Source organism: Cricetulus griseus, chromosome 2 (assembly GCF_003668045.3).
Source record: "Cricetulus griseus strain 17A/GY chromosome 2, alternate assembly CriGri-PICRH-1.0, whole genome shotgun sequence".
Lineage (NCBI taxonomy): Eukaryota > Metazoa > Chordata > Mammalia > Rodentia > Cricetidae > Cricetulus > Cricetulus griseus.
In genome coordinates, this window is record NC_048595.1 from 177,941,819 (window position 1) to 177,969,762 (window position 27,944).

The following is a 27,944-nucleotide window of genomic DNA, read 5'->3' on the forward strand; positions in this document are numbered from 1 at the left end:
TGTTTTTTACATGAGATTATACATTTTTAGAGTCAAAGTGAATGGAGTAGATAGTCATGTCTCATCAGTTTGGAGAGAAAAGACTCTTAGAAGGACTAGAATAAAATAAAGGATTTGGGGTTTATTTTGTTTTAAGATTTACTTATTTTATGTGTATGAGTGCTCTATCTTCATGTACACCTGCACACCAGAAGAAGGCATCAGATCCCACCATAGATGGCTGTGAGCCACCATGTAGTTGCTGGGAATTGGACCCAGGACCTCTGGAAAACTGCCAAGGCCCTTAACAACTTAGCTATCTCTCCAGCCCCAGGAAGGATTTTTAAAGAAGAATTAATGCCATTTTGTAGGTAGAAAAAGAGGATTTGAGAACCATTTGTCTCATGGTCAGGAAGCAAGAGAGAAAGGACTGGCATGGGATTCCACAATCCCCTTCAACAGCATGCTTCTAGTGTCCTAAAACTTCCCATAGGCCCCAGCTAGTAGGTAGGGTTCTACCACTTCCTGATAGGGAGACACCTGATAAATAATCCCAATAATCCAAATAATCCCAAAACGTAGTTCTAGAGTTTACACCTAGAGTTCAAACCTCTGTTTCCCAAGTTTTTAGTTATGTAACTGTCTTAGGGTTTTTATTGTTGTGAAGAGACACCATGACCATGGCAATACTTATAAAGAAAACATAATTGGGATGGCTCACTTACAGTTTCAGGGGTTCAGTCCATTATCATAATGGCGGGAAGCATGGCAGCATGAAGGCATATGTAGTGCTGGAGCTGAGAGTCCTGCATCTTGACTCAGAGGCAACTGTGGGAAGCTTGAGCAAAAGAGACCTCAAAGTGCCCCCACAGTGACACACTTCCTCCAGCAAGGCCACATCTCCTAATAGTGCCACTTCTTTGGGGGCCCATTTTCTTTCAACCACCACAGTAACCATGGACAAGTCATTTTATATTTCTATCCTGTGATTTAGGTTCCTTTCTTATGTAAATTGAAGATAATAGTACCAACATCTTATTATCAATATTATCTAGATCATACATATAATTAGGAGTGGAGCCCAACCTTAGTTTTCTCTCAGTTCTGGGTACCTTTCATAAAGCCTAACCCAGAGACAACCACTGGTTTAAAAAAAAAAAAAGTAATATATGTGTGTTTGTATACTTGCTATTATTTTCACAGCAGTGCTTACTAAATAAAAGCTAAGGTACCAAGAACTTTAAAAGTAGCTCTGATAGGCAGGAATGACTTCAAATGTCTCTAATCTCATTCTGAATGCAGAGGCAGGCTGATCTCTAAGAGTTTGAGGCCAGTCTAGTATATGGATCTGTATAGCTAGTTTTAGGGTGGCTCAGACTAGACAGTGAGACCCTGTCTAACTCGTAACATAATTAATGTGTGTGGATTAACTTGACTTTTGGGGAGTGTGTGTCTTATGTGTAAGTCATTCATATGTGACCTACCTGAAAGAATCTGGGACTGAAGGTTTTCTCCAAGGGAATGGAAACAATGTGAAGCTGAGCACACTGGGATGAACCGAATCTCATAGGGCTACCAAGGTAGACAGACCACTTAGGATTCCAAGATAGCACAAGCCATCAGCTTCATTCTAGATGGGGAGAAGTGAACTTGAAACCGTCAGAGCCAAAGCATGATGAAAAAGGGGCATGCCAGGAAAGTATTTATAGATCAGCTCTTGAGGTGTCCAGCATTCTAGTGAGTAGGAACCTTAAACTGAGTTTCATACTTTGGATCTTAACTCTTCTCTGTAGACTTAGTTTCCTTATTTAGTACTCACACTTTTTTTAAGGGGATCAAATGAGAGAATACTTTGAATGCCATTGTCATCTGTAAGATGCCTTTATGCATATAAGTTCTTCTTGTTCTTTCTAGGAAAAGGCAGGCAAAGTCAAAGTGGAGCTGACTCCGGGTGTCCCCTCCAAAGGTTCTGTGATCAAACGAGGTCAGCAGCCTGTCATCACTGAGAAAAATCCCTGTACAGAAAATGCCTCAAAACTGACTCTGGAAAACTCAGAGGCTGTAAGCCAGCTCTTAACTGTAGCTCCTCCAAGAGAAGTGGGTGAGGAGAATGAGTGGGAGGAAGTGATTGTCTCCGATGATCATCTTTTTGTCAAGGAAGTTCCTGGGAATTGTGCTACAACAGTAACTAAGACACCGATTGTCAAGAGTGGTATACAGGCTGAGGTCACTCTGGGGACAACTGAGAATGGCAGTCCTGGACCAGACATAGCATCAGCAGCAGAGGGGACCAGCACCTCCAGTTTACTCCCAGCTCAGAAAAAGTCTCCAGGGTATGCCAGTGTAATTATATATTACTGCAAACTGTGTTTACAACAGCTAAGCAAGAGCCCCATGTTTGCTTTGTGAATGTCATTATAGCAGTCCTAAGAGAGGCAACAAAGCCCAGAGAGACGCCAGGTGTGACATGGTGTGATTTACTTTTCCCTAACACTATGCCATCCATACGTTGCCATTACATTCCTTGCACGTCTTTTTCTTGTCAGTCTTCCTAAAGCAGTTGTCAGGAGCTTGGTACAGGGTGTGGGCAGAGTTAAAAGAAAAACACAGGATTAGAAAGAGGACTTAGGTTGGTATCCTATGGGAGGATTCCTGTGTCAAGAGTTAATTATAAACCAAAGTGTTTCTGTGTTTCCTAGTTACTTTTTTTAAAAAAAAAAAGATTTATTTTTATTTTATGTGTATGGTTCTTTTGCCTGCATGTTAGTCTGTGAACCATGTGTGTACCTGGTGCCCACAGACACCAGAAGAGGGCATTGGGTCTCTGGAACTGGAGTTACTGACAGTTGTGAGCCATCATGTGGATACTGGGGATAGAACCTGGGTCCTCTGCAAGAGCAGCAAATGCTAACTACTGAATCTCCTCAGCCCCTTTCCTACATTTTTTACACAAATGCTAGCATGATGAGTGTACTTCTAAATCCACCCCTTAGTATAAAGGAAAGACCCCTTAAAGCAATATACTTTGGACATAGTTTACTATGCTAAAGCATGAAGCTGTGGACTTTAGACTGGGATTTGGGACATGAACCACTTTAGGAGCTGATTCTTGAGGCCTCAGCCCTTGTGCTTAACAGTGGCACTGCAAATAGAACAGGTGAAGTTTATTAGCCAATAGCACAATTCTAATTATCGGCAAATGAGATGTTATAACTGTAATGCCTGTTGCTATGACATACTGTAGATACTTCTCTGTAGAGGTCCATGTAGACTAGATTAGCCTTGTGCTCACTGTGTAGCTGAGGATGAGTTGAATCCCCTTACCTTCCTTCTAGGGTTATTTATAGTGGTACACCACAGTACTCAAGTTGTGATGTAGATATTTACTTCCCATTTTGTGTTTAATAACTTTAGGTTAACAGGAGTGAAATTACTTGCCTAGGGCCCTACAGATTTATAAAGGCTAAATTTGAATTCAGTTTATCTAAAGCCTCTAAAAAAGTATTATTTGGTTATTACACTTTGATTTCCTTCCTTTGTCCAAATTTTCTGACTTTTCTTCATGGTGGTGGTTTTTTTTTTTTTTTTTTTTTTTTTTCTTTCTCTCTCCAGAGTTGACCTGTTTACCGCTGGACCCAAAGGCCCAGAGCTTAAAGGCAGAGCACGAGGCAAGCCCTCATTACTGGCTGCAGCAAGACCTATGAGAGCAATACTGCCAGCCCCAACAAGTGTTGGACTGCCCAGGGCCAGACAGGCTTTCCCCCTGGGTAAGAGCTAGTTGAGACCAGGTGGGAGGGACTGTCTGATGGTCAGGAGCCAGGGGTGCTGGTGGAGAATGGGAAGGGAAGAGCTGGGGAAGCCAAACTGCCTTCAGTCACCAGGTTGACTTCTGGTTCTCTCAGATAAGACTCCTCCTGTGAGGACTTGTGGCCTGAAGCCAAGCACTCTGAAACAGCTGGGCCAACCCATGCAACAGCCGGCTAGCACTGGTGAAGTAAAGGTAAGACCCAGTCCCAAGAGGAGCACTGTGTGGAAACCTGGTCACTGTGTTTAATGCTTAGAGTCACAGGGCATAGGCAAAAGACAGACACTAGTTTCTACAGTGGTAGGCCTCTAGGGGATATTAATAAATTGAAATTTCATTTTATAAAATGCATGTTTTTAAGCCTTTTATTTAGATATAGTTTTTAAATATACAACAATAACAGCAACATAATGAGCACCCATAAAATCTTTACCCAGAATCACCTGTTAACATGTGACCCAGTGCCAGCTAATCTGGCTCAACAGGTAAAGACACTTGCTGTTAGATCTGAAGACTTGAATTCAATCCCCAGGACACACATGGTAGAAGGAGGGCATCAACTCACAAAGGTTCTTCTCCAGCCTCAACATGCATGCTTCTGCCATGTGTGCACATATGTAATCTTGAAGAGACTCTGTGTGTGTGTGTGTGTGTGTGTGTGTGTGTGTGTGTGTGTGTGTGTGTGTGTGTGTGTGTGTATTAATGTCTGTGTCTATGTATGGGTTTGTAAACCTGTGAGTACAGGTGCCCTTGGAGGCCAGAGGCCTACAGACAGTTGTGAGCTGTCTGATATGGGTATTAGGAACCTAACTGAGGTCCTCTTCAAGAGTGGCACTTGCTGTCCTGACTTTCTTTTTAACTACTGAGCCATATATCCAGCCCTGTCCCCAAATGTAATTAAAAACAATTTTAATTTTATGAGCTCCGTTTGCTCTATCTGTGCATAAACTTTATTCCTTAACACTTCTTTGTGTATTTCTTAAGGATAGGTATATTCTTTTGCTAAATGTTAGTGTTCTGTTTTAGACTTCGTATTCCAATTTTGTCTGTCTTACCCATGCATGTTCTCCATCCCATATAAGATCTAATCTGGAATCAGTCCATTGCTTTGATTTTTATGGCTATTTAGCTTCCTTTAAAAATGAATGCCTGGTTTTATGGAAAATCCAGGTGGATATGGTGGCACAGTAATCTTAGTACTTGGCAGCCTGAGGTAGGAGGATTGAAAGTTCACGGCCATCCAGGACTGTATATAATGAGTAGAGGCCAATCTGGGGTACATAGCAAGACCCTGTCTCAAAGGAAGAAAAAAGGAATTGTAGTGGAGAGTGAATGAGACCTTATGTTTAATATGAAAAAATACATTTATAAAATGGGGGAAGGGAGTACAGAAAATTTTAGGTAAAGAAAAAAGAAAATAAATTCCATTGTGACCCTCCCTCTAGAACTAACCAGCTGGTAGGCTGAATTTCAGTGCAGTTTCTTTATGTTGTTCTTTTTAAAAGGAAGCAAACCAGCAAGAAACAAAACTGTTTATGAGTGTTTTGCCTATGTCTGTACCACGTGGGTGCCTAGTGCCCATGAAGGCCAGAAGAGATGGGAGTTACAATGTGAGGCTCCATGTGAGTGCTGGGAATTGAAACTGGTCCTCTGCTAGAGCAGTCAGTGCTCTTAAACATTGAGCTCTCTCCAGTAAGCTGTGTTCCTAATATAATTTCTGTAAATCATAAGCATGGTTTTTCCTGTTTATTAATTGGTAGCCTGTAACTTTTATTCAGTTTGGTGATAATAAAGATTTCCCCTATTTCATAATTCCATGTACTTGATTTTTGTTTGTTTTTTTAAGACAGGATTTTGCTATATAATCCAGGCTGGCCTCTCCCAGGTATTGGAATTACAGACATGTGCCACTGTGCTTAGCTTTTTTCCCCATATATCTACTGTAGGTTTTTTAAAATTCCCTAAGTCAACATTTTTCAGATGTTGCTATGGCCCTCAGTAACAAATGTGTTTTTATATTATAGCCCAGTCAGTACACATATGAAACAGTTAATGAAGGCTTGCACTTCTGTGTACTCACTTTGGTAGCTCCCATTCGTATTCACAAAGTGTTGTCTTCTACCTTATTTTACCTATCAATGGATTGTGGCCTGTAGCTTAAAAACATCACAATCTAGGCTGAAATAGGAAAATCCATCTGCCATCTTCCTTGCCATGTGCTCTTTGTTGGGTAACTTTCTCTTTGACTGCTCTGGATTTGTCTTGATAATATGGCTGTTCTGTTCTGTTGCCCACAAGCTAAGTCTTATGTATGTGATCTTGGGTAGAAAGAAGATGTCCAGTGAAATTCCAGCTCCTGCAGTCTCTTCATGTACATTCTGTCACTTGAACAAATTCTGCAGTCTTCTTTGTAAACAGTTCATTTTGTTCAGCAGCAAAGTTCAGTTTTAAAAGTCACAGCTCTTTTGTATCCCTTAACCAATTACCAACTTAAATTCACTGATACAGAAAAATCTTAATTTAGATGCTATATATTTTTATTACATAAGTATTACATATGTATTTCTTATAGAATATTTATAGATTTTGGTAAAGGGGAAAACAGCAATAATTAATCTTCCTTTCATTCCATGGCAACTTAGCAGAAAGACTTCCAGACTTCCTTCTGTGCTAACAGTATTCAGTTGTGAATGTGGATAACTATTTCAAATTTTATTGCCTCAAAGCAGTTGTAAATGTGATCTGAAGTGTGGCAACCATTTACATAGACTTGAATCTGACGTTCAGTCTTTGTGCTGGTGATGCCAGTGAGCATTCCTGAGGATGCGTTTGGAGCATAGGTCTATAGTTTTCCTAGAAATTATTTCAAGTTATTTTAGGACGGAGACCTGAGGATTTTGCCTCAGGTGTAGAACCAATACTGATTTGTTCTAATCCACAGCTATCAAATTGCCCAAGCAACAGGACACCTCAGGTGAAAGTTGTGGAGGTCAAGCCGGATATGTTTCCTCCATATAAATACAGCTGCACTGTCACATTGGTAAGTGTACACCTTAGTGGTGGGAAGTTGTTTGTAGGAGGCTGGGGAGCCAGGAACAGTAGCAGAGAGTGAGCTCAGCAGGGTCAGGCACCCATCAGTGATGCAAATGATGGTTGCTGGGGTGAGTCTGCTGAGTTATATTGGTTTGTTTGTTTGTTTCAGGTAGATTAAAAAATATGGGCCAGGACATTTTTATTAAAACTAATTAGAGGTCAGAGTCCAGTTTAGAGTTAGTATGTTAGCCTAGAAAGTGGATTCTGAAGCTGGAGAGATGGCTCAGCAGTTAAGAGCACTGACTTCTCTTCCAGTCAGTTCTCAACACCCACATGGCAGCTCACAGCTCTTAGTAACTCCAGTCCCAGGAAACTTGACACCTTCTGGCCTCTGTAGGCACCAGTCACATATGTGGTGGAACACACACAGACGTGCAGGCAAAATACCCACACACATAGAATTAAATAAAATTTAAAAAGAACAAATGTTCCACAGATAAGTTTAGGCAGTAATGCTCTTTCTTCTCTAAGGCACAAACGTAAAACAAAAATCATCTTCATGGATTTGAGAAATGTGCTTGCAAAGCAGCTCATTTGACTCATGTAACATTCCCCACAAGGGTTTCCTTACCCTCCATTTCTGTACTATTTACAGAAGTGGGCATTGAGTCCATAGCCTCACGTGCTAGGCAGGCACTCCACTACTGAGCTACATCCCCAGTCCTTTTTAAATGATTTTGCGACAAGGTCTCACTAAGCTTTTTAGCCTGGCCTTGGACTCACTCTGTAGCCCTAGCCTAATCAACCATGAAAGAGAGAGGGAAGGGAGAAGAGAGGAGAGGGAGAGAGACAGAGCACATACCACTGCCCAAGATTGATGTTAAGACTTTCCCTTGATTGCTTTCTGCCTTACTTTTCTTGAGGTAGGTTTTCAGTCAAATACAGCGTTCCCTTGGCTAGTGAGCTTATTCTGGGAACCTTACCTCTGCCTTTCATTGTTGGAATTACAAGGGATCTGCTGTGTTTACCTGACATTTATTTGGATGCTGGGGTTCTGAACTTTGGTCATTTTGCTTGCAAATGCCTTCACAGCTAAACCATCTGTCCCTCCCTTTTTTTGAGGCAGGGTCTTGTGTAGCTCAGGGTGGCCTAGAGCTCTCTGTGGAGTCACTGAGGCCAGCCCAGGGCTCCTGATCTTCTCCCCCTCATTCCCAAGAGCTGGACTACAGATGTGTACCACATACCCAGGCACTGGAGTTTCTGAACCATGGGAGTCAACTCACAAGTTTTACGGATAGAGAAGGACTAGCCTTGCATCCTCTATTAAAAGTGAAAGAGGATGGCCATAGAAAAGGAGTCTTGCTTCAAAAATCTTTAGAAATTAGGCTAAGCCGGGCGGTGGTGGCGCACACCTTTAGTCCCAGCACTTGGGAGGCAGAGGCAGGCGGATCTCTGTGAGTTCAAGACCAACCTGGTCTACAAGAGGTAGTTCCAGGACAGCCTCCAAAGCCACAGAGAAACCGTCTCAAAAAACCCAAAAAAGGAAAAAAAAAAAAGAAAGAAAGAAAAAAAAAATCTGATTTTATTGTCACTTCCTTTAAACTATTATCTGGCAATCCTGGTTTTTATTCTGTTAATTTTTGTAGAGTTTAAACATGGGTCTTCCTTTTTTAGGATTTGGGCCTGGCTACATCAAGAGGACGGGGAAAGTGCAAAAATCCCTCTTGTAGCTATGTCTACACCAACCGGCATAAACCTCGGATTTGTCCCAGCTGTGGTTTTAACCTTGCCAAAGACAGGACTGAGAAAACCATGAAGACTGTGAGTTCCTTCCCCAAATACTTGCCTTAGACTTAAATTGTGCTTTGGATTTTAGTACCTGATTAGTGGTTAGAGTCAGGACTGGGACCAGGTTGTAGGTTCTGAACTTAATGAAATACCTTCTCTCTGGGCCTTGTCTTCAGTGCCAAAGTGGGGGTTGATCCATGTCCTACTCCATTTTCTGCTTCTATAACAAAATATCCTAGATGGATAACTTAATAAAGAAGTAGATTGTGTACTTTACCAATTTGAAAGCCAAGAAGTTGAGAACATGGTGCTGACTGGTATTTGCCTAGCATGTGATGAGGGCCTTCTAACTGTATCGTAATGTAGTAGAGGCGCCTAAGACAAAATGACCCAGAGAGAGCTTGCTTCATAACAAAGTCACCATTAATCCATTCATGGGTTAATCCATTGGTAACTTCATCAGACCCTTTCAAGTTCTATTAGTATATGACTCTGAAGATTATCTAATACATGCACTTTGGGGCTACACATTGACCATTGAGATCCAAGAGTTCAGTCACTGAAAAGAATGGCACAGGAAGGCCTTCCACAGATGAGCATGAGAGGCTGTCATAGGTATGGTTCTATTGATGTGACAAAGCACCATCACCAAGGCAACTTAAAAAAGAAAGCATGTAATTGGTGGCTTGCTTATAGTTTCAGAGGGTTAATACATAACCATCATAGCAGGGAGCATGGTAGCATGGTAACATGTAAGCATAGCTTAAGTGTTAAGAGAGCAACCATAAGGCAGAGAGAGCTAACTGGGAATGGCGTGTGCTTTTGAAACCTCAGAGCCCACTCCCAGTGACACACTTCTTCCAACAAGACCACACCTCCCAATCCTTCCCAAATAGTTCCACCAACTGCCAAACAAGCATTCAAATATGAGAGTCTATTATAGGGGTCATTCAGCTGCTAGCCCCAGGACAAGTGAGGGAAATGGGAGTGTCACTTAGAACAGGTTAAGAATTAAAGACAAAATATGGTCCCTCCAGGTCTAAATTGGGTGTCTAAAGAAGGACAGAATTTGATGGCCAGAGAAGGCATAGTCAAAAACAAGTATCTTAGGTTTGGGGTTGTTTTTTTTTTGTTTGTTTGTTATTGTTTTGTTTTTCTTATCATGGTGGAAATCAAACCCAGAGCTTCCCAGAGGTCAAGCAGGAGCTGTTGATTGCCAATGGCCAGCATTGGAAGTGAAGAGTTTTCCATTGACTAGAGAAGGTTTTGTAGGGTGGCAGGGTCTGATAGGAAAAACATTGGGACTGGTTCACCAAGAGTCTGTCAGCCAGGGAAAGGCCTAGAGGGAGGCTATTTAAGAAAGGAGACTTAGGCTTAGAGATGATTCAGAGGTTAGGAGCACTGACTGCTCTTCCAGAGGTCATGATATTAATTCCCAGCAACCACATGGTAGCTCACAACCATCTATAATGAGATCTGGTGCCCTCTTCTTACATGGAGGCAGAACAGTGCAGAATAGATAGATAGATAGATAGATAGATAGATAGATAGATAGATAGATAGATAGATACTTTGAGATCATAGCACAAAGAAAAAATACTCAACCAAGAAAGTGCATGAACAAAATCTACTTTGAGCATTCCTGTAGGAGGGGTGGAAACTTCCTCACCACAGTAGAGAAAGCGGCCCCAAAACCTCAAGATAGCAACGAGGTGGGGGTCACAGAACTCCCCCATTCAGTTCACTTAACCTCCTCTGGAAGGTAGGTGTTTGGCTGCCATCCAGCTTTACAGTCTACAGTCCTGATGGCCCTTTCGTAAATTTTGCCTGCATGCTGCAGTGCCAGTGGTGTGACACTGTTTTCTGTGCCTGGCAGGATCGAGCAGAGAGGGAAAGAATTCAGACACTTGGGTTGGGGCGGGAGCTTCTAGAGAACTGTCCTCATCTCTCCCATCCCTTCTCAAGCCTCCCGAGATTACCTGCATTTTTGTCCTTTGTTTCACAGATAAAGATATTAAGTCTCAGAAAAATCAAATAAACTGCCTTGGGGTCCCACATGTACAGCCACTAGTGCCATCTCCAGAACTGAAACCAGGTCTGTTATCCTCCCGATGAGTGGGAGCTAGCAACTAAATCTGTTGCCAAGAGATGTGTTTTATTGATAGAAAAATTGAGTTCCAGAGAGCTATTAGAGGTATGGGGAGTTATTAGCTGAACTTAACTGACAGGAACTTCTCTTCCCACCCAGGTATGGGCCCATCCCCTGCTCTTTGCAGACTGATGACTTTGGCCCGAGGCTCTGTCTGTCCTCTGCTTAATGATTTGATCCACTCCTTTCTCAGGAGGTGAACTCATCACACCCAGATATGCCAAGTACCACAGAACCCCTGAACACAGCCCAGAGGGAGATCCAGCGTCAGTCCACACTGCAGCTGCTGCGTAAAGTCCTGCAGATTCCTGAGAACGAGTCGGAGCTGGCTGAGGTCTTCGCCTTAATTCATGAACTAAACAGCTCTCGACTTATCCTGTCCAACGTGAGTGAGGAGACAGTCACCATCGAGCAGACCTCTTGGTCGAATTATTATGAGTCTCCATCCACGCAGTGCCTTCTCTGTAGCAGCCCATTATTCAAGGGGGGACAAAAGTAAGCACCACTTTACCCTGGCCCTAGCTGCCCTGTCCCACTTGGCTCACATTGCCTTTTTCTTCAGACAGCTTTATGGTTATAACCTGTGCTTTCCCTAGGTTTCCTATACCTTCCTCAATTGCTAATGGTAAAATAATTAGCAGTCAGGGACTGGAGATTTTGCTCAAAGGTTAAGAACAATTTTTGCTATTGTAAAGGACCCGGGTTCAATTCCCAGCACCCACATGGTAGCTCATAACTGTCCATAACTCCAGTTCCAAAGGATCTCATGCCCTTTTCTGACCTCCATGGGTATCAGACAGCACACACATGATACGCATATGTACATGCAGGCAAAACATACCACATAAGATAAGTAAATAAATAAGGGGTTTTTTTGTTTTGTTTTACCCTTTTTTCTTAAATTAGCAATCAAATTTTAGAGATGCCTGAAGCTTGCTATCACTAGCCTAGGGTTTAGATTACATCTGGCCTGCCCAGGATAACCTTGGAGTTTTCAGTAGAATCTCTTAAGTCTTGTAATAATGAGAGTTAGGTTACTTTGTAAATACAATATCATAGCCCAGATCTCAGTGAAATGGAGACATTCAGCTAGACAATCTTGGAAAAACAGCTTTAGCACCTTTTGCTGGTTGCAATAAAGTCTGGAGAATTTTGCTTCTGACCACAAGCCTGTAGCTTGCAGAAAGAGACTGACTTCCTGCCTGGCTTTTGTTCTGGGTACTAGCTCTCTGGCCGGGCCTCAGGAATGCTGGCTTCTGACAGCTAACCGGCTGCAGGTGGTGACTGCCCAGGTGAAAATGTGTCTGAACCCTCATTGTTTGGCTCTGCACAGCTTCATGGACATCTACACAGGTAGGTGCTAACCTTCTCTGTCCTCGACACCACAGAACAGCTTTGGGAGCCACCATATTGGTTGTCGCTTTGCTCCTCTGCACTGTGCCTATTCTTAGCACTTCTGAAGAAATGGTCTTTGTCCTGAGTGCCTCCCCCCCAGCCACAGTTCCTCAAGTGTGAACCTTCTCTGGAGTCTTTAGTCACTTTAAAAGTAACAGCTCTCAACATACTTTTAACTCCAGCACTCAGGCAGACAAGTGGAGCTCTGTGAGTTTGGAGCCAGCCTGGTCTACAGAGTGAGTTCTCGGCCAGCCACATCTACATAGTGAGACCCTGTCTCAACACAAAACCCGTGGGGACTGGAGAGACGGCTCAGAGATTAAGAGCACTGGCTGCTCTTCCAGAGGTCCTGAGTTCAATTCCCATAGACCACATGGTGGCTCACAACCATCTGTAGTGAGATTGGATGCTCTCTTCTGGTGTGTAGGTTAACCTGCAGATAGAGCACTCACATACATAAAATAAATATATCTTTAAAAAAAAAAAAAGATCTTGGTTGTAGACAAAGTACAGACAAGTTAGGAAAGAGTGATCCCCAGACATGTTCATTGTCTACATAAAATTAAGAGCTAGAGAAGTGTTAGTAACTTTCTAGGGTTTTTTTTTTTTAACAGAGGTGGAGCATTCTGAGTATTGTGGAACATGCTATTTTAATTTAGCACTGTATCATCAGCATCTTCCTCTGCTAGTAAGTAGAGAAATAACCTTTAAAAAGGATGTTTGGTGCTCCATTTTACAGTCTTGCTTATAATTAAATAGTTATGTGTGTCTTTATTTCTTCTGGACAAATTCTCAAAAGTGGAATTGCTGCACTTTTTTTCTTTCCCTTTATTGAACAGTATTAGACAGTATACAGCTTTTCTCTTTTCTTAGCTTGCCTTCTCTGGTACTTTGGGCTTCCTTACTCTTCCCAAAGCTCTCCCATGCTGGGCCCTGGTGCACACTGTGCTTACCACTGTAGCTGCAGAATAAGTCCTGTCAGGCAACAAGAGTCCTGCAACCTTGTTCTTCATGAGTTGTTTTGTATAGTCTGTTTATCACTGTGTACAGCCCTCACTAGGAAGTTCGTGGAAATTTTGTTGAGTTTATAGAGCAATGTGAGGAATAATGTTTAAAAATACTGGATCTTCCAATCAAATATGGCCTTTACATTTTTTTTAACATTTTTATTAAATTTTGTTTTAATTTGGTTTGTAGACTTTTGAGGTCTTTTTGCTATTAAATACTTTTATCATTAATGATTTCAGCATTTATATAGGTCCTATATTTTGTTAGACTTTCACCTGCATTTGTTTTGTTTTCAGTGCTAAACAGTTCAGTCCAACTGTTTGTTGTCAGTAGAGACACTTGAGTTTATCTGTTGACTCTTTCAGTGTCACCAAACTCAGTTATCAGCTCTGGGAACTTTGGGGGCTGCCTTTTTAAAGTTTGCCACTTAGATAAAGCTGGTATATTATTTATTAATTGTCTTATTTCTTTGATTAATCAAGAGATTAGAGGTCTTTTACAGTATCTATTGTGAATTATATTTGTGACTGTTTCCATTTTCTTGGCTTTTTTATTTTTGCAAGTTTTCTCTTAATTTATTATCTTTTAAGTTTGTGTTTGATGATTTGAGGGACGTGAAGGGTTTTATTTGTTTTGTTTTGTTTCTAATATTTATTTATTATATATGCAGTATTCTGTCTGCATGTATGCTTGCAGACCAGAAGAGGGCACCAGATCTCCTTACAGATGGTTGTGAGCCACCATGTGGTTGCTGGCAATTAAACTCAGGACCTCTAGAAGAGCAGCCACTCCAGCCCTATTTGTTTTTTCTTTTTAATTTTTGGATGGCCAGAGCTTTGATATGTTTTCAGCCTTTACTGACATGTCTAGAAAGGCCCAGGAGCACGCGTTCCAGAATTTGTTTTTGTCACATTGGTGTTTATGTTACGTATAAATGAAGGAAACACTCTGATTTGACTGGTTTTGACTGTACTCACCTGACCTTTTTTATCCCTGGGGAGATGTTATAGCCTGTGTTAGACTCACCACATCCCTGTGCTAAGGGGTCCGCTGATATCCATGGTGCAGTTGTGTGAGAGCTGAGAGAATGGCACCTCCGGACCTGAACACTGAGCCAGAGATAGAGAAATTCTTCTTGTTTTAATTAGGATAAAACAAAAACGTGCTATAAATAGTACTTCATTCAACAGTACCTTATAGACAACTTCAGACAGTTAGGTCAACTTCCCTCTTTTAAAATGTGTTGTTCTGTTTTTTGACTGTAACTTACTCCCCTATAGTAGACAGTTTGTTTGCACTGTTAATTCTATAGTGACCCCTTTGCCTGTTTTTAACCTGCAGGTCTTTTTAATGTGGGGAATAAGTTGCTAGTAAGCCTGGATTTACTTTTTGCGATCCGGAACCAGATTAAAATGGGAGAGGACCCCAAAATGTCTGTCAGTGTTGTGCTGAAGTCTGTGCAGGAACAGACAGGTAAGGTATTGCCCTCTTTTCCAAGTTCAGTCCTGAGAACTGAACTGAATTTCCAGTGATAGGCTTTAGTTGAATCATTTGGAGTGAGAGTCTGGTATTTTGGAAAGGAGATATCTCTGACTTCCTAATAATATATTCTTCCTTCAGAATTTTATACATGCCAAACTGACTTTGGAAAACATTTTCATGCGTACAGGGCCTTTAGCAAGAAATCACAACTGACTTTTAGATTCATATCCTTTGGTCATATGTAGTTTTGGCTTTGTAGTATGTTAGGCTTTCTAAGTACAGCACTCCTAGATGTCCACCAGTTCCACGGCTCATGTGGAGACCCAGGCATAGAACCACATTTTCCTACCTAGAAATTCTTGGCCTGTGTGCTTTCCTTCTGCCTGTTCACCACCTATCCTGTTTCTGTAAGCCCCAGTTCTGTGCCTTGTCTGCTGCCATGGGACAGACAGCCATGTAGGCTCCTATTTGAGGCTTGGCTAGTAGCAGTGTGATTTTGAGCAACTTGTTCTCTTTATCTGGTCATAAAAGAAGACAGTAATAGCTCCTGGTTCATAAGAATTAAAGTCATGTAAGAATTAGTCTAGATAGTATAATCAAAGTCCTCAGACTAGCTTCTAGTTCAAGGTATTAGTTCAAGGCAGCTGTCCTCTGATTGGAGTTGCCCACTGGGTTGCCACCAGAACATTTGCAGATTGCTGTTCTTGCTGTCTTCTGGCTCATGCTGGTGACTTTGGGGTCTTGTTCTGTGACCTCTTGCTGTCCTTCCAGAGAAGACACTGACCTCAGAGGAGCTGAGCCAGCTACAGGAGCTGTTGTGCAATGGCTATTGGGCTTTTGAGTGTCTCACTGTTCGTGACTACAATGACATGATCTGTGGGATCTGCGGTGTGGCCCCCAAAGTGGAAATGGCTCAGAGGAATGAAGAGAATGTGCTGGCACTGAAGAGTGTGGAGGTGAGTCCCTCTCAGCCACCATAGCCACTTTCATAGTCTTGTCACTTGGGCAGCTTCCCTCATTCATGCTGTTCCTAAGGATACATGGCTCCAGTCCTGTGTAAGTGAGGCCAGTGGCTTTTTCCTCCTACAGCTAGTATTTCATTTGAGAAAGGTCAGAAAGAAACAGGGTTTGTTTGTTTTCCTCTTTTATTCCTTTCTCCCCTCTTTCTTTTAATGATGCTGGAGATCAAATCGAGAGCCTCATGTATGCTAGGCAAACACGCTGCCAGGAAAATTACACCCCCGTTTCTGGTTTATTTCCTTTACTAAGAACTGAACCAGGAACTGTGCTCTGTAGCCGAGCTACAATCCTAGCTGTTACACGCACTTTTTAGGTTTCTAGAAAATAGTTTAAAAATGAACCCCAACTTCTGTCCTCATGGAGCACTTATTTGCTGCTTTGGGAAGGATGGGTAGGGAAGAGATTGTGTTCAGAAGTAATGGGGTAGTGTGGTGAGAAAGGGAAGTCAGGGAAGGTCTGATAATGACATTTGAGTAGAGGTCTGAAGACTATGTCACTTTGGGGGAGAGCATTCTAGACAGAAGGAGCATCAAGAGCAGGCTCTGAGACAGTTTGCTGGGCATGATGGAAGTACAGCCAGGAAGGGAGGTGGCAGGTCATCGTGATGAGGGAGTACAAAATGGGTGAGATTTACAGGTGGCAGGGGAGTGGAGCTGGACCTTACATAGGGCCGTATAGCCATTTTAAGGACATGTGCAGAATGGAATGGAGAACTACTGAAGGTACTAGATAAGTAACATGAGCTGACTTTGGTTCTGAACTATAATTTTCACTAAATTCAGATGGCTTTATAGGTTAATTATGATAAAAGTCCAAGATCTATATGATCCTTGTCATAAGAGAAGAACAGCAAAAGCAGTCGCTGTCTCCTTTCAGAACAAAATCAGGGTTGGAGAAGTGATTCCACAGTTAAAAGGACTTGCTGTTCTTGCAGAGAACATGGGTTTATTCCCAAGCACCCACATCAGGCAGCTTTCAATCACTATAACTCCAATTCCAAGGGCTCTAATATCTTCTGGTCTCTGAGGCACTTGCATAAATGCACACACAAAAATAAATACATCTTTCTGGGCAGTGGTAGCACACGCCTTTAATCCCAGCGCTCAGGAGGCAGAGGCAGGCGGATCTCTGTGAGTTCAAGACCAGCCTGGTCTACAAGAGCTAGTTCCAGGACAGCCTCCAAAGTCACGGAAAAAACCCTGTCTCAAATTAATTAATTAATATAAGAAATTGGAGCTGATCATACATGCAAATATAGATGCCTAAGTCTTGAATAAAATAGTAGTATATCAGGTCTAGCAGCAAATGAAGTAATAATATACCATGGCCAAATTTACTATTAAGAAGCAGGGTTTTTGTTTGTTTGGTTTTGGTTTTTTTTTTATTCAAATTAGGAACAAGCTTGTTTCACATGTCAATCCCTTCTCCCTCCCTCTCTCTCCACTCCCCATGCAGGGTAGGGCTCTCGACGGGTAGGGCTCCCCAAAGTCCACCACATCATCCTGGGCCAGGCCTAGGCCCTCCCACATGTATCCAGATCAAGAGTGCATCTGTTCACGTGGGATGGGCTCTCAAAGTCCCTTCTTACAGCGGGGAAAAATACTAATCCACTACCAGTGGCCTCCTAGAGTGCAGAGGCCTCCTCATTGACATCCATGTTCAGGGGTCTGGATCAGTCCCATGCTGGCCTCCCAAACAGCAGTCTGGGGTTGATGTGCTCTCCCTTGTTCAGGCCAGCTGTTTCTGTGGGTTTAACCAAGCCTGGTACCGATCCCTTTGATCTTCATTCCTCCCTCTCTGCAACTAAGTTCCAGAGTTTGGTTCAGTGTATATCTGTGGGAGTCTGCCTCTGCTTCCATCAGCCACTGGATGAGGAAGGCATAAAAAGTATGGCATAAAAAGTAGTCATAAGTCTCATTATAGGGGAAGGGCGTTTAGGTTATCCTCTCCATCATTGCCTAGATTGTTAGTTCGTGTCATCCTTGTAGGTCTCTGGAAATCTCCCTAGTGCCAGATCTCTCCTTGGACTTATAATGGCTCCCTCTGTTATGATCGCTCTCATCCTGTTCTTCTTTATTGTTCCCCCAACTCAATATTTCTACTCCTCCATTTCCTCCTCTCCTCTCCTCTTCTCCTCTCATTCTGGCAGGTCCCTCTCCCCTACTTTCATGCTCCCAATTAGCTCAGGAGTTCTGCCCCTTCCCATTCCTGGGGTCCATGCATTTTCCCTTAGAGGCTTCTTATTTCCTAGTTTCTTTGAAGAGGATTGCAAGCTGGTAATCCTTTGCTCTATGTCTAAAATTCATATATGAGTGAGTACACACCATGTTTGTCTTTTTGTGACTGGGTTACCTCACTCAGGATGGTTTCTTCTAGTTCCATCCATTTGCCTTCGAATTTCAAGATTCTATTGCTTTTTTCTGCTGAGTAGTACTCCATTGTATAAATGTACCACATTTTCTCTATCCATTCTTCAGTTGAGGGGCATCTAGGTTGCTTCCAGGTTCTGGCTATTACAAACAATGCTGCTATGAACATGGTTGAACACATGTCCTTGTTGTATGCATGTACATTATTTGGGTATTTGCCCAAGAGAGGAATTGCTGGATCTTGAGGTAGACTGATACCCATTTTTCTGAGCAACTGCCATACTGATTTCCAAAGTGGTCTTACAAGTTTGCACTCCCACCAGCAGTGGGGACTGTTCTTTTTCTCCACATCCTCTCCAGCATAGGTTGTCATTGGTGTTTTTGATTTTAGCCATTAGGACAGGTGTGAGGTGGTATCTCAGAGTTATTTTGAGTTGCATTTCTCTGATAGCCAAGGATTTTGAGCACTTTCTTAAGTGTCTTTCAGCCATTTCAGATTCCTCTGTTGAGAATTCTCTATTTAGTTCTGCACCCCAAAGCAGGGTTATTTAAAATGTTAAAAATATATCACTGTTTGTGCTGGTGAGATGGCTCAGTGGACAAAAGCACTTGCTGCCAAGCTTGATGACCTGAGTTTCATCCCTGGGATGGTACAAAATAATGGAAGGAGAAAACCACTACCATAAGTAATCCTGTGTGTGTGTGTGTGTGTGTGTGTGTGTGTGTGTGTGTGTGTGTGTGTGTGTGTGTGTACACTAAATAAATTAGATAAAAAATTTATGGCTCAGAGGTTAAGAGCACTGACTGCTCTTCCCAGCAACCACATGGTGGCTCACAACCATCCGTTATGAGATCTGGTGCCCTCTTCTGGTGTGCAGATATACATGGAAGCAGAATGTTGTACACATAAAAAAATAAAATCTTTAAAAAAAAATTAATTCACTAAAAACTCACTTGATTGTATTTCATTTGCTATGGAAATAAAAGGCTTTCACTATGATTTAACACATACTTAGTGGTGAAACTTTCAAAATGAAAATATTTAGGAAACTTCCCAGCTGGGTATAGTGGTTGGAACACGCCTATAATTAATCCCATAATTTGGGAACTAGGGATAGAAGGATTCAGAATTAAAGTCTAGCTTTGGCTCCATGAGACCCTGTCTCAGAAAACCAAAATAATGACCCTGTGATGGTATTTCACTTGATTTCAGCAAGCAGATATGCTGTTTGTGCTGGTTACTTAATAGAATTTAGAATCACCGTGGAAACAAACCTCAGGGCACATCTGTAAGGAGCTTTCTAGGTAGACTTATTGGGGTAGAAACATCCACCCTAACTGGGCCATGCCACTGTTCATAGGTCAGGGTCTTGGATTGACTAAAAAGGGGAGGGGAACATGAGCACCAGTGGTCATCTGCTTCCTCACTGCAGGTGCGTGTGACCAGCTGCCACAGGTCTCTGCCACACAGACTCTGAAACTGTGGAACAACATAATCCCTTCATTTTTTAAGCTGCTTTTGTCACAGCAACAAGAAAATTAACTAACACACTAGTATTATCTTGAACTGTAATAATTCTACCATAGTAACTAGATGACTGGCTGATGAAAGGACCTGGAGCAGCTCTAGTGAATAGCCCTAGTGTTTTGGTGTGGATAGTAAGCATTTTGTTTTTGTTTTGTCTGTTCATATTCCTGTCTTAGCCTTCTTGGGATGGGGGTAGTACACACTTTCACATACTCTTTATCGTGTGCTGGTCTGTGTTCAAAGGGTGGTGTTTGTACTGCTTGTTTCATTGCTTCAACAAAATGCATGACAACAGCTTAAGGAAGGAAGGGTCAGTTTCAGCTCACAGTTTGAGAGCAAGCTTCATATGGGTTGAAAAATGGCCTAGTATTTACATTTCAGTGCTAGAGATCAAATCCAGGGCTTTGTATATGCTGAGCAAGTACTTTACCACCAGGCAGCACCCTGCCCCTGCATTCCTAGTGAGTAAGGCGCTGGCGCCAATCAGAGTAGTAAGGGCAGAATCGCACTCTAAGGACTGTATAAGGTGCTCACTTCATCCAGCTGCACTTGTTTTAAAATTGGGATGATACAGAGATTAGCATGGCCCCTTGCACAAGAGTGACATGCCAATTTATAAAGCAGTCAATATTTTTTAATAAATAAATAAATAAATAATAAACTGCTTATAAGAAAAGAAGTGCAGGAATGAAACTCAATGGTAGAATGTTTGTCTGTTGTGTGAGGCCTTAAAGTTGATCTCCACCACTGCAAGAAAAGAAAATGAAGTTGGTTACCATAAATGTTGGGTGCCTGTAATAGTTAAGTCTTTGCTCCCTGAGGGAGAGGTGGTAGCAGTGCTGTCAAGGGCTGGAGAGCCTGAAGAAAGGTGGGTAGAATTCTACTAAGCAGAGTTCTGATTATTCTTGCCAGCTAGTTAAAGAAATTGAGGCTTCAGTTTGAGAACTAAACTTAAGTCAACATGTAGTACAAATAATAAAAACCAAGCTGAAGATCAGAGAAGCAAAGCAGCCAGTCACTAGAGAGTTAACACCTCTTCCAATGCTTAGACCGAAGGGACCAATCCACTGGATCTCAGATTGCACCTCCAGACTGCAATGTTCTCCACCCATCTCAGAATCCCAGACTGCTCTCCGAGACTGCATTGAGATCCTTACATACTTTTTAGTGCTGGGATTAAAGGCATGACCTCTTTTAGACTGATTTACTCTCATGTAGCCCAGAGTGGTCTTGGACTCAAAGGGATCCATCTGTCTCTGTCTCCTGAGTCCTGGAATTAAAGGTGTGTGCCACCACTGCCCAGCTTCTATAAGCTAACTAGTGTGACTGGCTTTGCATTCTGGTCTCCAGTAACTTTATTTGATCATAAACAATATATCACCACATCGGCATTCTTTCTTCTTTAATTATGTGGAAGTTTATTTTGTGTAGGTGAGTGCACATGCCTATGGAAACCTGAGGCATTGGAGTCCCTGGAACTGGAGTTACAGGTGGTTGTGAGCCACCTGATATTAGTGCTGGGAACCAGGTTTGGTCCTCCGGAAGAGCAACAATTGCTTTTAACCACAGACCATGACATGGGCAGAGCTGTAGAAGCAAGGATGCTTATTATTATTTGGTCTGGGAGAGTACTATAGTGTGAGAGGAAGGGAGGGAGGCTTGGTATTGAATTGTCAAATTCAGGAGTATCCTGGCTGTCAGACTCTTGGTCTCCCCCAGAGTCCTGCTTTTCTGGTGCATAATAAAGGGTACACACTATATTGTTCCTAATCTGTGGCTCATACACTTTGGCCTAATTTTATCTTTATTGGCTTGCTTTTTCTTTGCCTTTTTTATCTTGACCACATTGTAGTTTACCTGGCCGGAATTCTTGGGCTCCAGTGAGGTGAACGTGGAGGACTTTTGGACGACAATGGAGACAGAAGTGATTGAGCAGGTTGCATTCCCTACAAGCATCCCCATCACCAAATTTGATGCCTCCGTTATCGCTCCCTTCTTCCCACCACTCATGAGAGGAACTGTGGTCGTCAACACTGAGAAAGACAAAAACCTAGATGTGCAGCCAGTACCTGGTAAGACCATTTGGTTTCCATTTGCTATTAAGAGAATGGCTCAGTCAGAAGTCTTGAACATTGGCCTTGGCAAGACAGAGAGTGGAGGTAGAGAGGGCCGGGCCGCTCTCAAGGACTGTCTAAAAATACATAGCTGTGGCTGGACATAGTGGTAAAACCTTTAATCCCAGCACTCGGAAGGCAGAGGCAGCTGAATCTCTGAGTTCAAGGCCAGCCATCCAGTACTATATAATGATCCCTGTCTCCCAAAAACAAGAAAGAAAGATACATTTTGAATTATGACCCAAAATGATACCCACACTCTGGCACATGTCACATCTATAGTTAGAAACTTGCAAAGAACAGTAATTTTCCTATGCCAAGTATAATACATCTTATTTTTGTTTTGATTTTTAAAATCCTGGAAATGAAGTATTAATTTTGTCTGTGTTCTGTGTGACACCCTGGTTACAAACAGTGTTTTTTAACATTAGAGAAAGGGGCTCTCCCTCTCTCACTTAAGCCACTTTGACCTCTGAGCTCTGCCCCCTTTAAGTTAGGTCAAGAGCATAGTATATAGAGAGCATTTTTTCAATGACACTTCTTGCCTTGGGCTCAGTGGTTAAGAACACTTGTTGCTCTTGCAGAGAAAACCAGGTTCAGTTCCCAGCCCCCACATGGTAGCTTAAGTCATTGGTGACTCCAGTTCCAAGGGGTCTGATGCCCTTTTCTGACCTCCATAGGCATCAGGCACATACATGGTATACATAAGTACATGCACGCACTCAGAAATAGAAGAAATTTAATGTAATAGCTCGTGTTTCTCTCGCTGCTCTTGGTTAAGAAAACAGAATCTGTTGGTTAAAGGGTGACCTGTTTCAGGGTTCTTGATCGTGTCTCTATTTCTGTTGTCAAAGGTAGGTGTTTCAGGGGCATGGTCCATTTCTGAGAGCATTCAAACATCAGTGAAACTGTAGGCCTGCCTACTACCCCACCTCTCCCAACACCCTGAGGAGTGCTGTGGGTAGAGTTGGCTTCCACTCCTTGGCTGTCAGCAGCACCTCCCATCAGCTTTATTATGTGTTGCAGGCAATGGCAGCGCCTTGGTGAGGCTGCTGCAGGAGGGTACCTGCAAGCTTGAGGAACTTAGCTCCTATGGTGGGGAGGAACTACAGTACCTATTGGAGCAGTGTGGCATCCCCTATGGCCCAGAAGACTCCAGGGTGAGTGTTGGGAATAGCTGTGAAGACTGGGGCTTTGGGAGCAAGAATGCTAATCTCTGTTCTATACAGGTTATAAACCCCATATGATTGGGCACTTGAGCTGGGCAGAGGGTTCTAGAAGTGAGAAACCAAAGAAATAGCAGCAGCCAGATGGTTGTGTTGTGATATTTTGTTTGTGTTCTGACAAAGCTTGCCTAGAGATCAGAGAAGCAAAGAAGCAGCCACAGTCACCTCTTAACCTCTCTGAATCCTCTGAACAAAAGGGATGAGATCCTGTCTATGCCCTGTCTTATCACTTCTTCTCTCCTCCCTGTGTTATCACTTCCTGTTTCCTCTCTGTACAGACCTCCAGACCTCTATGGTTAAATAGTGTCTAGCTCCACCCTCTGATCTCCAAGCAAGTTTTATTTGTCAGAATACAAACAAAATATCACAACATAGTGGCATGTACGTGATGCCTTGCCTAGACTCGGGTTTTTAATCCTGACTCCTCTCACTCTGTATGGTGATTTAAATTTGATTAACCCCATTTACAAATCAAAACAATTGAAAATTCACAAGGCTCTTGTAAAGAACACTTCACACAGAGACTGATTTTAGGCTCATAAAAATGACTGCTGTGAATGTAGACTGTATGCTATGTATGGAATTTAGCCATACCTTACTCCCTTTCTGTGCTGTTGAAACTGTGCTTCATTCAAATTCAGATTCAAATTGTCCCTCCTCTTTGAATGTTTCTCTGACAAGGCACCTGGCTGGCAGCTTCCTTTGGAGCTTCCGGAAGTTTACCTATACCTCCAGGAGGGGCTCAAGGCTCTAAGGCCTAGCAGTTGATCCCTTTGCTGTGGGTGGGGAGAGATGTTTGATACTGAGTACCTTAGCATTTGTGCCTGAGTTTTAGACTTTTCTTCTCTCCAGGATCAGCTCTGCTTCTCCTTATTGGCCCTCTATGAATCTGTACAGAATGGAGCCAGAGCCAGACCGCCCCCAACTCATTTCACAGGGGGTAAAATCTACAAAGTGTGCCCCCATCAGGTGAGAAAGTGGCATGAGTGGAGCATAGGGTGAGCTTGCTAATGTCAAACTGCCCACAGGGAATCTGATCGTTCCCTTTGGAACTAGGACTTGCATCACTGTGAAACCAGGGACCATTGCCATTTTGGGGGCTAGAGTGGGAGCTTGGGTCGTTTGGTAGTATTTATTAAACACCTTACTAATGCTGGCCCTGAGCTGCCCACTTGTACAACAGTGGTAAAAGACAGAGATGCTGTTCTATAGTTGACCTGTTGTCATATAGAAAGAAGGTTACCATAGTTTGTGACGCTAGTTCTGGAGGAACCAAAGAACTGAGGTAGAAAACAGGGGTGAACCTACAATCTCTAGGCATCCAGAGAAGGCCGAGACCTGGGGATAAAGGAAAAGCCCAGAGGAGAGCCAGAGAAGTGGTCAGAGGCCTTTAGGATGGTGTTGAATAGGAAATGGAGTGGTGAAATCACTCCAGATGCTTTGTAGAAGGGGATGGATAGGGTAGACAGAGAAGGCTACAGGATAGGTTGTGTATGGCAGAATTGGCCTGGGAAGATACCAGAATGGAGCACCTAAGACTGAATGGGCGTTGTCAACAGAGTCAGTTCACAGCGATGAGAGTCAGGCTGAGCTGGCCATAATAGGAGGGTGAGGCAGCCAGTCACTGGAACAAAGCTGGGGACAGGGGCCTTAGAGGTCTACTCTCTGGCAGTTCAGCATCTGCTCAGAGAGTGTGTCCAGATGTGCCCCTCGTCATCTGAGATACAGTGGACAGTAGAGGAATTCAGGTGCTGTCTTGGACTACAATAGGGAGCATTTCATGTGGAAGTGACAGACAGGTGAGTGTGAAGGCAGAGCTCTCCAGTGTACTCAGATCTGTCTGTCCAGCCGTGGAGTGACTGGAGAGTGTTGGTAGAAGTGCTTACTAGGCACCAGCAAAGGCTGTTGTGTGGGCAGCCTGTTGAGGACTAATGGGAACCTTGCTCAGAATACTGGTGCTTCAGTCCAGAGGCCCTAAGCCTGTGTTTACATTGCCAGGATGCCTGGTGGTGTGATATGGATGGAGTAGGGTTGAGATGTTCTGGGGCACCTTTCAGCCTAATCCAAGTCCTAGCTGTTCTCAGGACAAGGATGAGCTGGTGACTTTCTATAGAGATAGAAGTAGGAGGGGAGGGCCAACACAATGACTCAGTGGCTAAAGGCGCTTGCCAGGCAAATCCAGCAACCTGAATTCACCCCCGAATCCACTGTGGAAGGAGAGAACCGACTCGTGAAGAGTCGTCCTGCTTTCCTGTGTACTGTGGCATGCTGCACAAGCCTGTACACAATAATAGAGGAAGAGAGGGACCAAATGTCAACAGTCCCTGGCCTCAGTCATGAGGCTGATCTTCAAGCCAGTGAGTGCCTACTCCAGTGCCTGTTTGCTGGCCCCTGAACTCTGAACTGTACCCTTCATCTCCCACAGGTGGTCTGCGGTTCCAAATATCTTGTTCGAGGTGAAAGTGCCCGTGACCATGTGGATCTGCTTGCCTCTTCCCGCCATTGGCCACCTATCTATGTGGTAGATATGGCCACACCAGTGGCGCTATGTGCTGACCTCTGCTACCCAGAGCTGACTAGTCAGATGTGGGGGAAGAACCAGGGCTGTTTCTCTAGCCCTACAGAGCCAGTTGTGGTGAGTCCCCTCCTAAGAACTGGCGTAAATTCCTGGGGATAATTCCAGTTATCAGGAGAGCCTGCCTCGGAACTATCTCTAACATTCTTATTCTCCACCAATATTTTATCCCGATGCACCTTTACTGACTGACCAGTGTGAGGCCATAGTGTGTTGTTTGGTGTGCTTGGAATGTTCTAAACACAGACATGTGAAAAGAGCTTGCTTTCCAGAGAAACAAGAAAAAAAGACCACTACCTTGGGGAACTGTTTAATTCCCGAGACTTAGATTCAACCGTGAATGTGCTGTAGGGCATGACTGTTGAGGTATGGATACAGTGGTCTTGGAAAATACTCACTTTGCATCCAGAATTACAAGCTAAATCTATTTTGTGTTTTTTAAAGATTTTTAAGAGAGGTGGGGTCTGAGGTTCAGCACTCAGCACCAATCTTCTGACGCTCTTCTTTGATTAAAAAGGGAAACTAAGGCCCAGAGAGGGAGTTGGACTTGATCAGGGTCATACAGCAGATCAGTGGCTGAGTCCTTGTGTTTGTATCTTGGTGCATTGTACCGGGAGATAGTTCTGCTGAGGGGCATGTGCCTTTGTATCTTGGGCATGGTCTGCCTTTGGCCTCGAAGAGGCATTAGAGCTGATACTAGGTAAGAATGAAGAATCACAGGGGGAATGAGTGCCTCTGCCCAAGATGGGAGGTGAAGGCTTCTGGCTTGCTTTGGAGCAGACATTATTCTCCTCATTCTCTGGAGCTCTTAGGCTCTGAGAACTTGTTGTAGAGACCCCAAAAGTTGTCTGAAGTGTTCCTCAGAGCTACTGTCTCCCATTGCTCTGGTGCCTGAATTGTCCAAGTGCAATGATGACAGCCTCTGAAGCAATGCAGTGTCTGTGCTGGAATGACCGGTTTCCTATTCTCATTCCTACCAGAAGAAATGGAGGCTCACACGGGAGGCTGTGCAAGGGCTCGAGGATTTAAACAGGCTGCCTGACTCCTCGGCTCCTGCTTTCTCACAGGGTTCCCTCAGTCATTCCCTGCTACAAAGCAGCGTCTCTTCTCTCTTCCAGAGTGTGTCCTGCCCTGAACTCTTGGACCAGCATTATTCTGTGGATGTGCCAGAGGCTGAGAACTCTGTCCAGCATCCAGTCACCAAGACTACCGCACGGCGTATTGTCCATGCAAACACGAAGCCTGATCCCAGTGACCCTAGTGCTGGCCACCATTCCTTATCACTGTGCCCTGAGTTGGCACCCTATGCCTCCATCGTGGACTGCAAACTCACCAGTGTCCGCCAGCGGCCCATTGCCTTTGACAATGCCACCCACTATTACCTCTACAACCGCCTCATGGACTTCCTCACCAGCCGAGAAATTGTCAACCGGCAGATCCATGACGTTGTACAGAGCTGCCAGCCTGGAGAGGTGGTCATCCGTGATAACCTCTATCGCCTTGGGGTTGCTCAGATCAAGACTGAGGCACAGGAGGATGGGGAGGAAGAGGGAGCCTCGGTGGCAGAATAAGCCAGGTTGTCATGTACAGGGCCTGCACCATCTCTCTCAAGCCATAATATGGCCCTTGCCCAAGGCAGACCTATTGAGGGGACCTGTAGTCCCCTGTAGGGAGGGCCTCTGACTGCTGGAACTGACCAAAGAGCTTCCATTTCATGAGCACAGTGGGGCCCTCAACCTCTGGGCTCAAGAGAGGTGCTGGGGAACCTCTGCTGAATCCGAGAGAGCATGTGGAGGGCTTGCTATTTTTAGGGAACGCCTGGGAGCTGGTTGCTCAGGCCCACCAACACCTGTGGTCCCTGCACCAGGTGGGGAACCATTGAGCTAAGCTGTCCCAGGGGGAGGAGCTCTGACTCTAGTCATACAGGCTTCCTAGCCTGTTGCCTTTGACTAGGGGCCTTAATGGCTTATTCATTCTTGGGGTCCCTTTGGGCTCTTCATCCTAAAGCAGGGGTACATTCTTTTTTCCTCCAGCTTTCTCTGTTCCCACAACTTAGAGCAGCTGAGGAGGGAGGAACAATCAGTTCTAGCTCCCTCCAGGACCGTCCTCTGCCCTGGGTTTTGGGGAAAAGAATCCTTCCTCCTTTCTCTGGCCACTGCTAACTGTACCCTACATCCTCCGGGCCCTCAGACCCTCACCACAGAGGGGATGTGGCCCATAGTTGTGACATAGCTGGCAAGCAGTAGGAAAACTCCCTTCTGTGAAGGGGAAGCAGATAGGGCTGTAAGCAAACAGCAACACAGGCTCAGGTGCCTGTGGTTTGCTCAGGGCCCGGGAATTGGCCGAGTGCTATTTAATTTATTGAGAGGGTGGGATAGGTGGCTTTCCCTCTCGTTCTTCCCCCAACAAGAATAAAGTTTATTAAATTATCTGGTTTTGATTAAGCAAGAGCCAGGTCCCTGCTCATTGTATC

At 43.7% G+C, this 27,944-nt stretch overlaps 1 protein-coding gene and 1 non-coding gene across 3 annotated transcripts in view; both read left to right on the top strand.

The window, feature by feature from the left end:
- Positions 1-27,921, top strand: part of Hmgxb3 (HMG-box containing 3) — a 45,213-nt gene extending 17,292 nt beyond the window's left edge. Inside the window, exons 7-21 of one of the 2 annotated variants that reach the window (XM_027402800.2) lie at positions 1,894-2,040; positions 2,137-2,312; positions 3,592-3,746; positions 3,882-3,979; positions 6,726-6,824; positions 8,492-8,638; positions 10,948-11,249; positions 11,980-12,107; positions 14,499-14,630; positions 15,411-15,595; positions 21,409-21,628; positions 22,697-22,830; positions 23,749-23,865; positions 25,322-25,531; positions 26,590-27,921. In XM_027402800.2, the coding sequence (XP_027258601.1) occupies positions 1,894-2,040; positions 2,137-2,312; positions 3,592-3,746; positions 3,882-3,979; positions 6,726-6,824; positions 8,492-8,638; positions 10,948-11,249; positions 11,980-12,107; positions 14,499-14,630; positions 15,411-15,595; positions 21,409-21,628; positions 22,697-22,830; positions 23,749-23,865; positions 25,322-25,531; positions 26,590-27,042 (2,703 nt within the window). In that variant the 3' untranslated portion in view covers positions 27,043-27,921. Of the gene's footprint in view, positions 1-1,893; positions 2,313-3,591; positions 3,747-3,881; positions 3,980-6,725; positions 6,825-8,491; positions 8,639-10,947; positions 11,250-11,979; positions 12,108-14,498; positions 14,631-15,410; positions 15,596-21,408; positions 21,629-22,696; positions 22,831-23,748; positions 23,866-25,321; positions 25,532-26,589 lie in introns of both variants that reach the window. The other variant, XM_027402799.2, reaches the window with a different exon arrangement.
- On the top strand, positions 20,083-20,191 carry LOC113834348. Its single transcript, XR_003482808.1, has one exon. It is a non-coding gene; the product is annotated as a U6 spliceosomal RNA (small nuclear RNA).
- Positions 27,922-27,944: the final 23 nt, after the last annotated feature.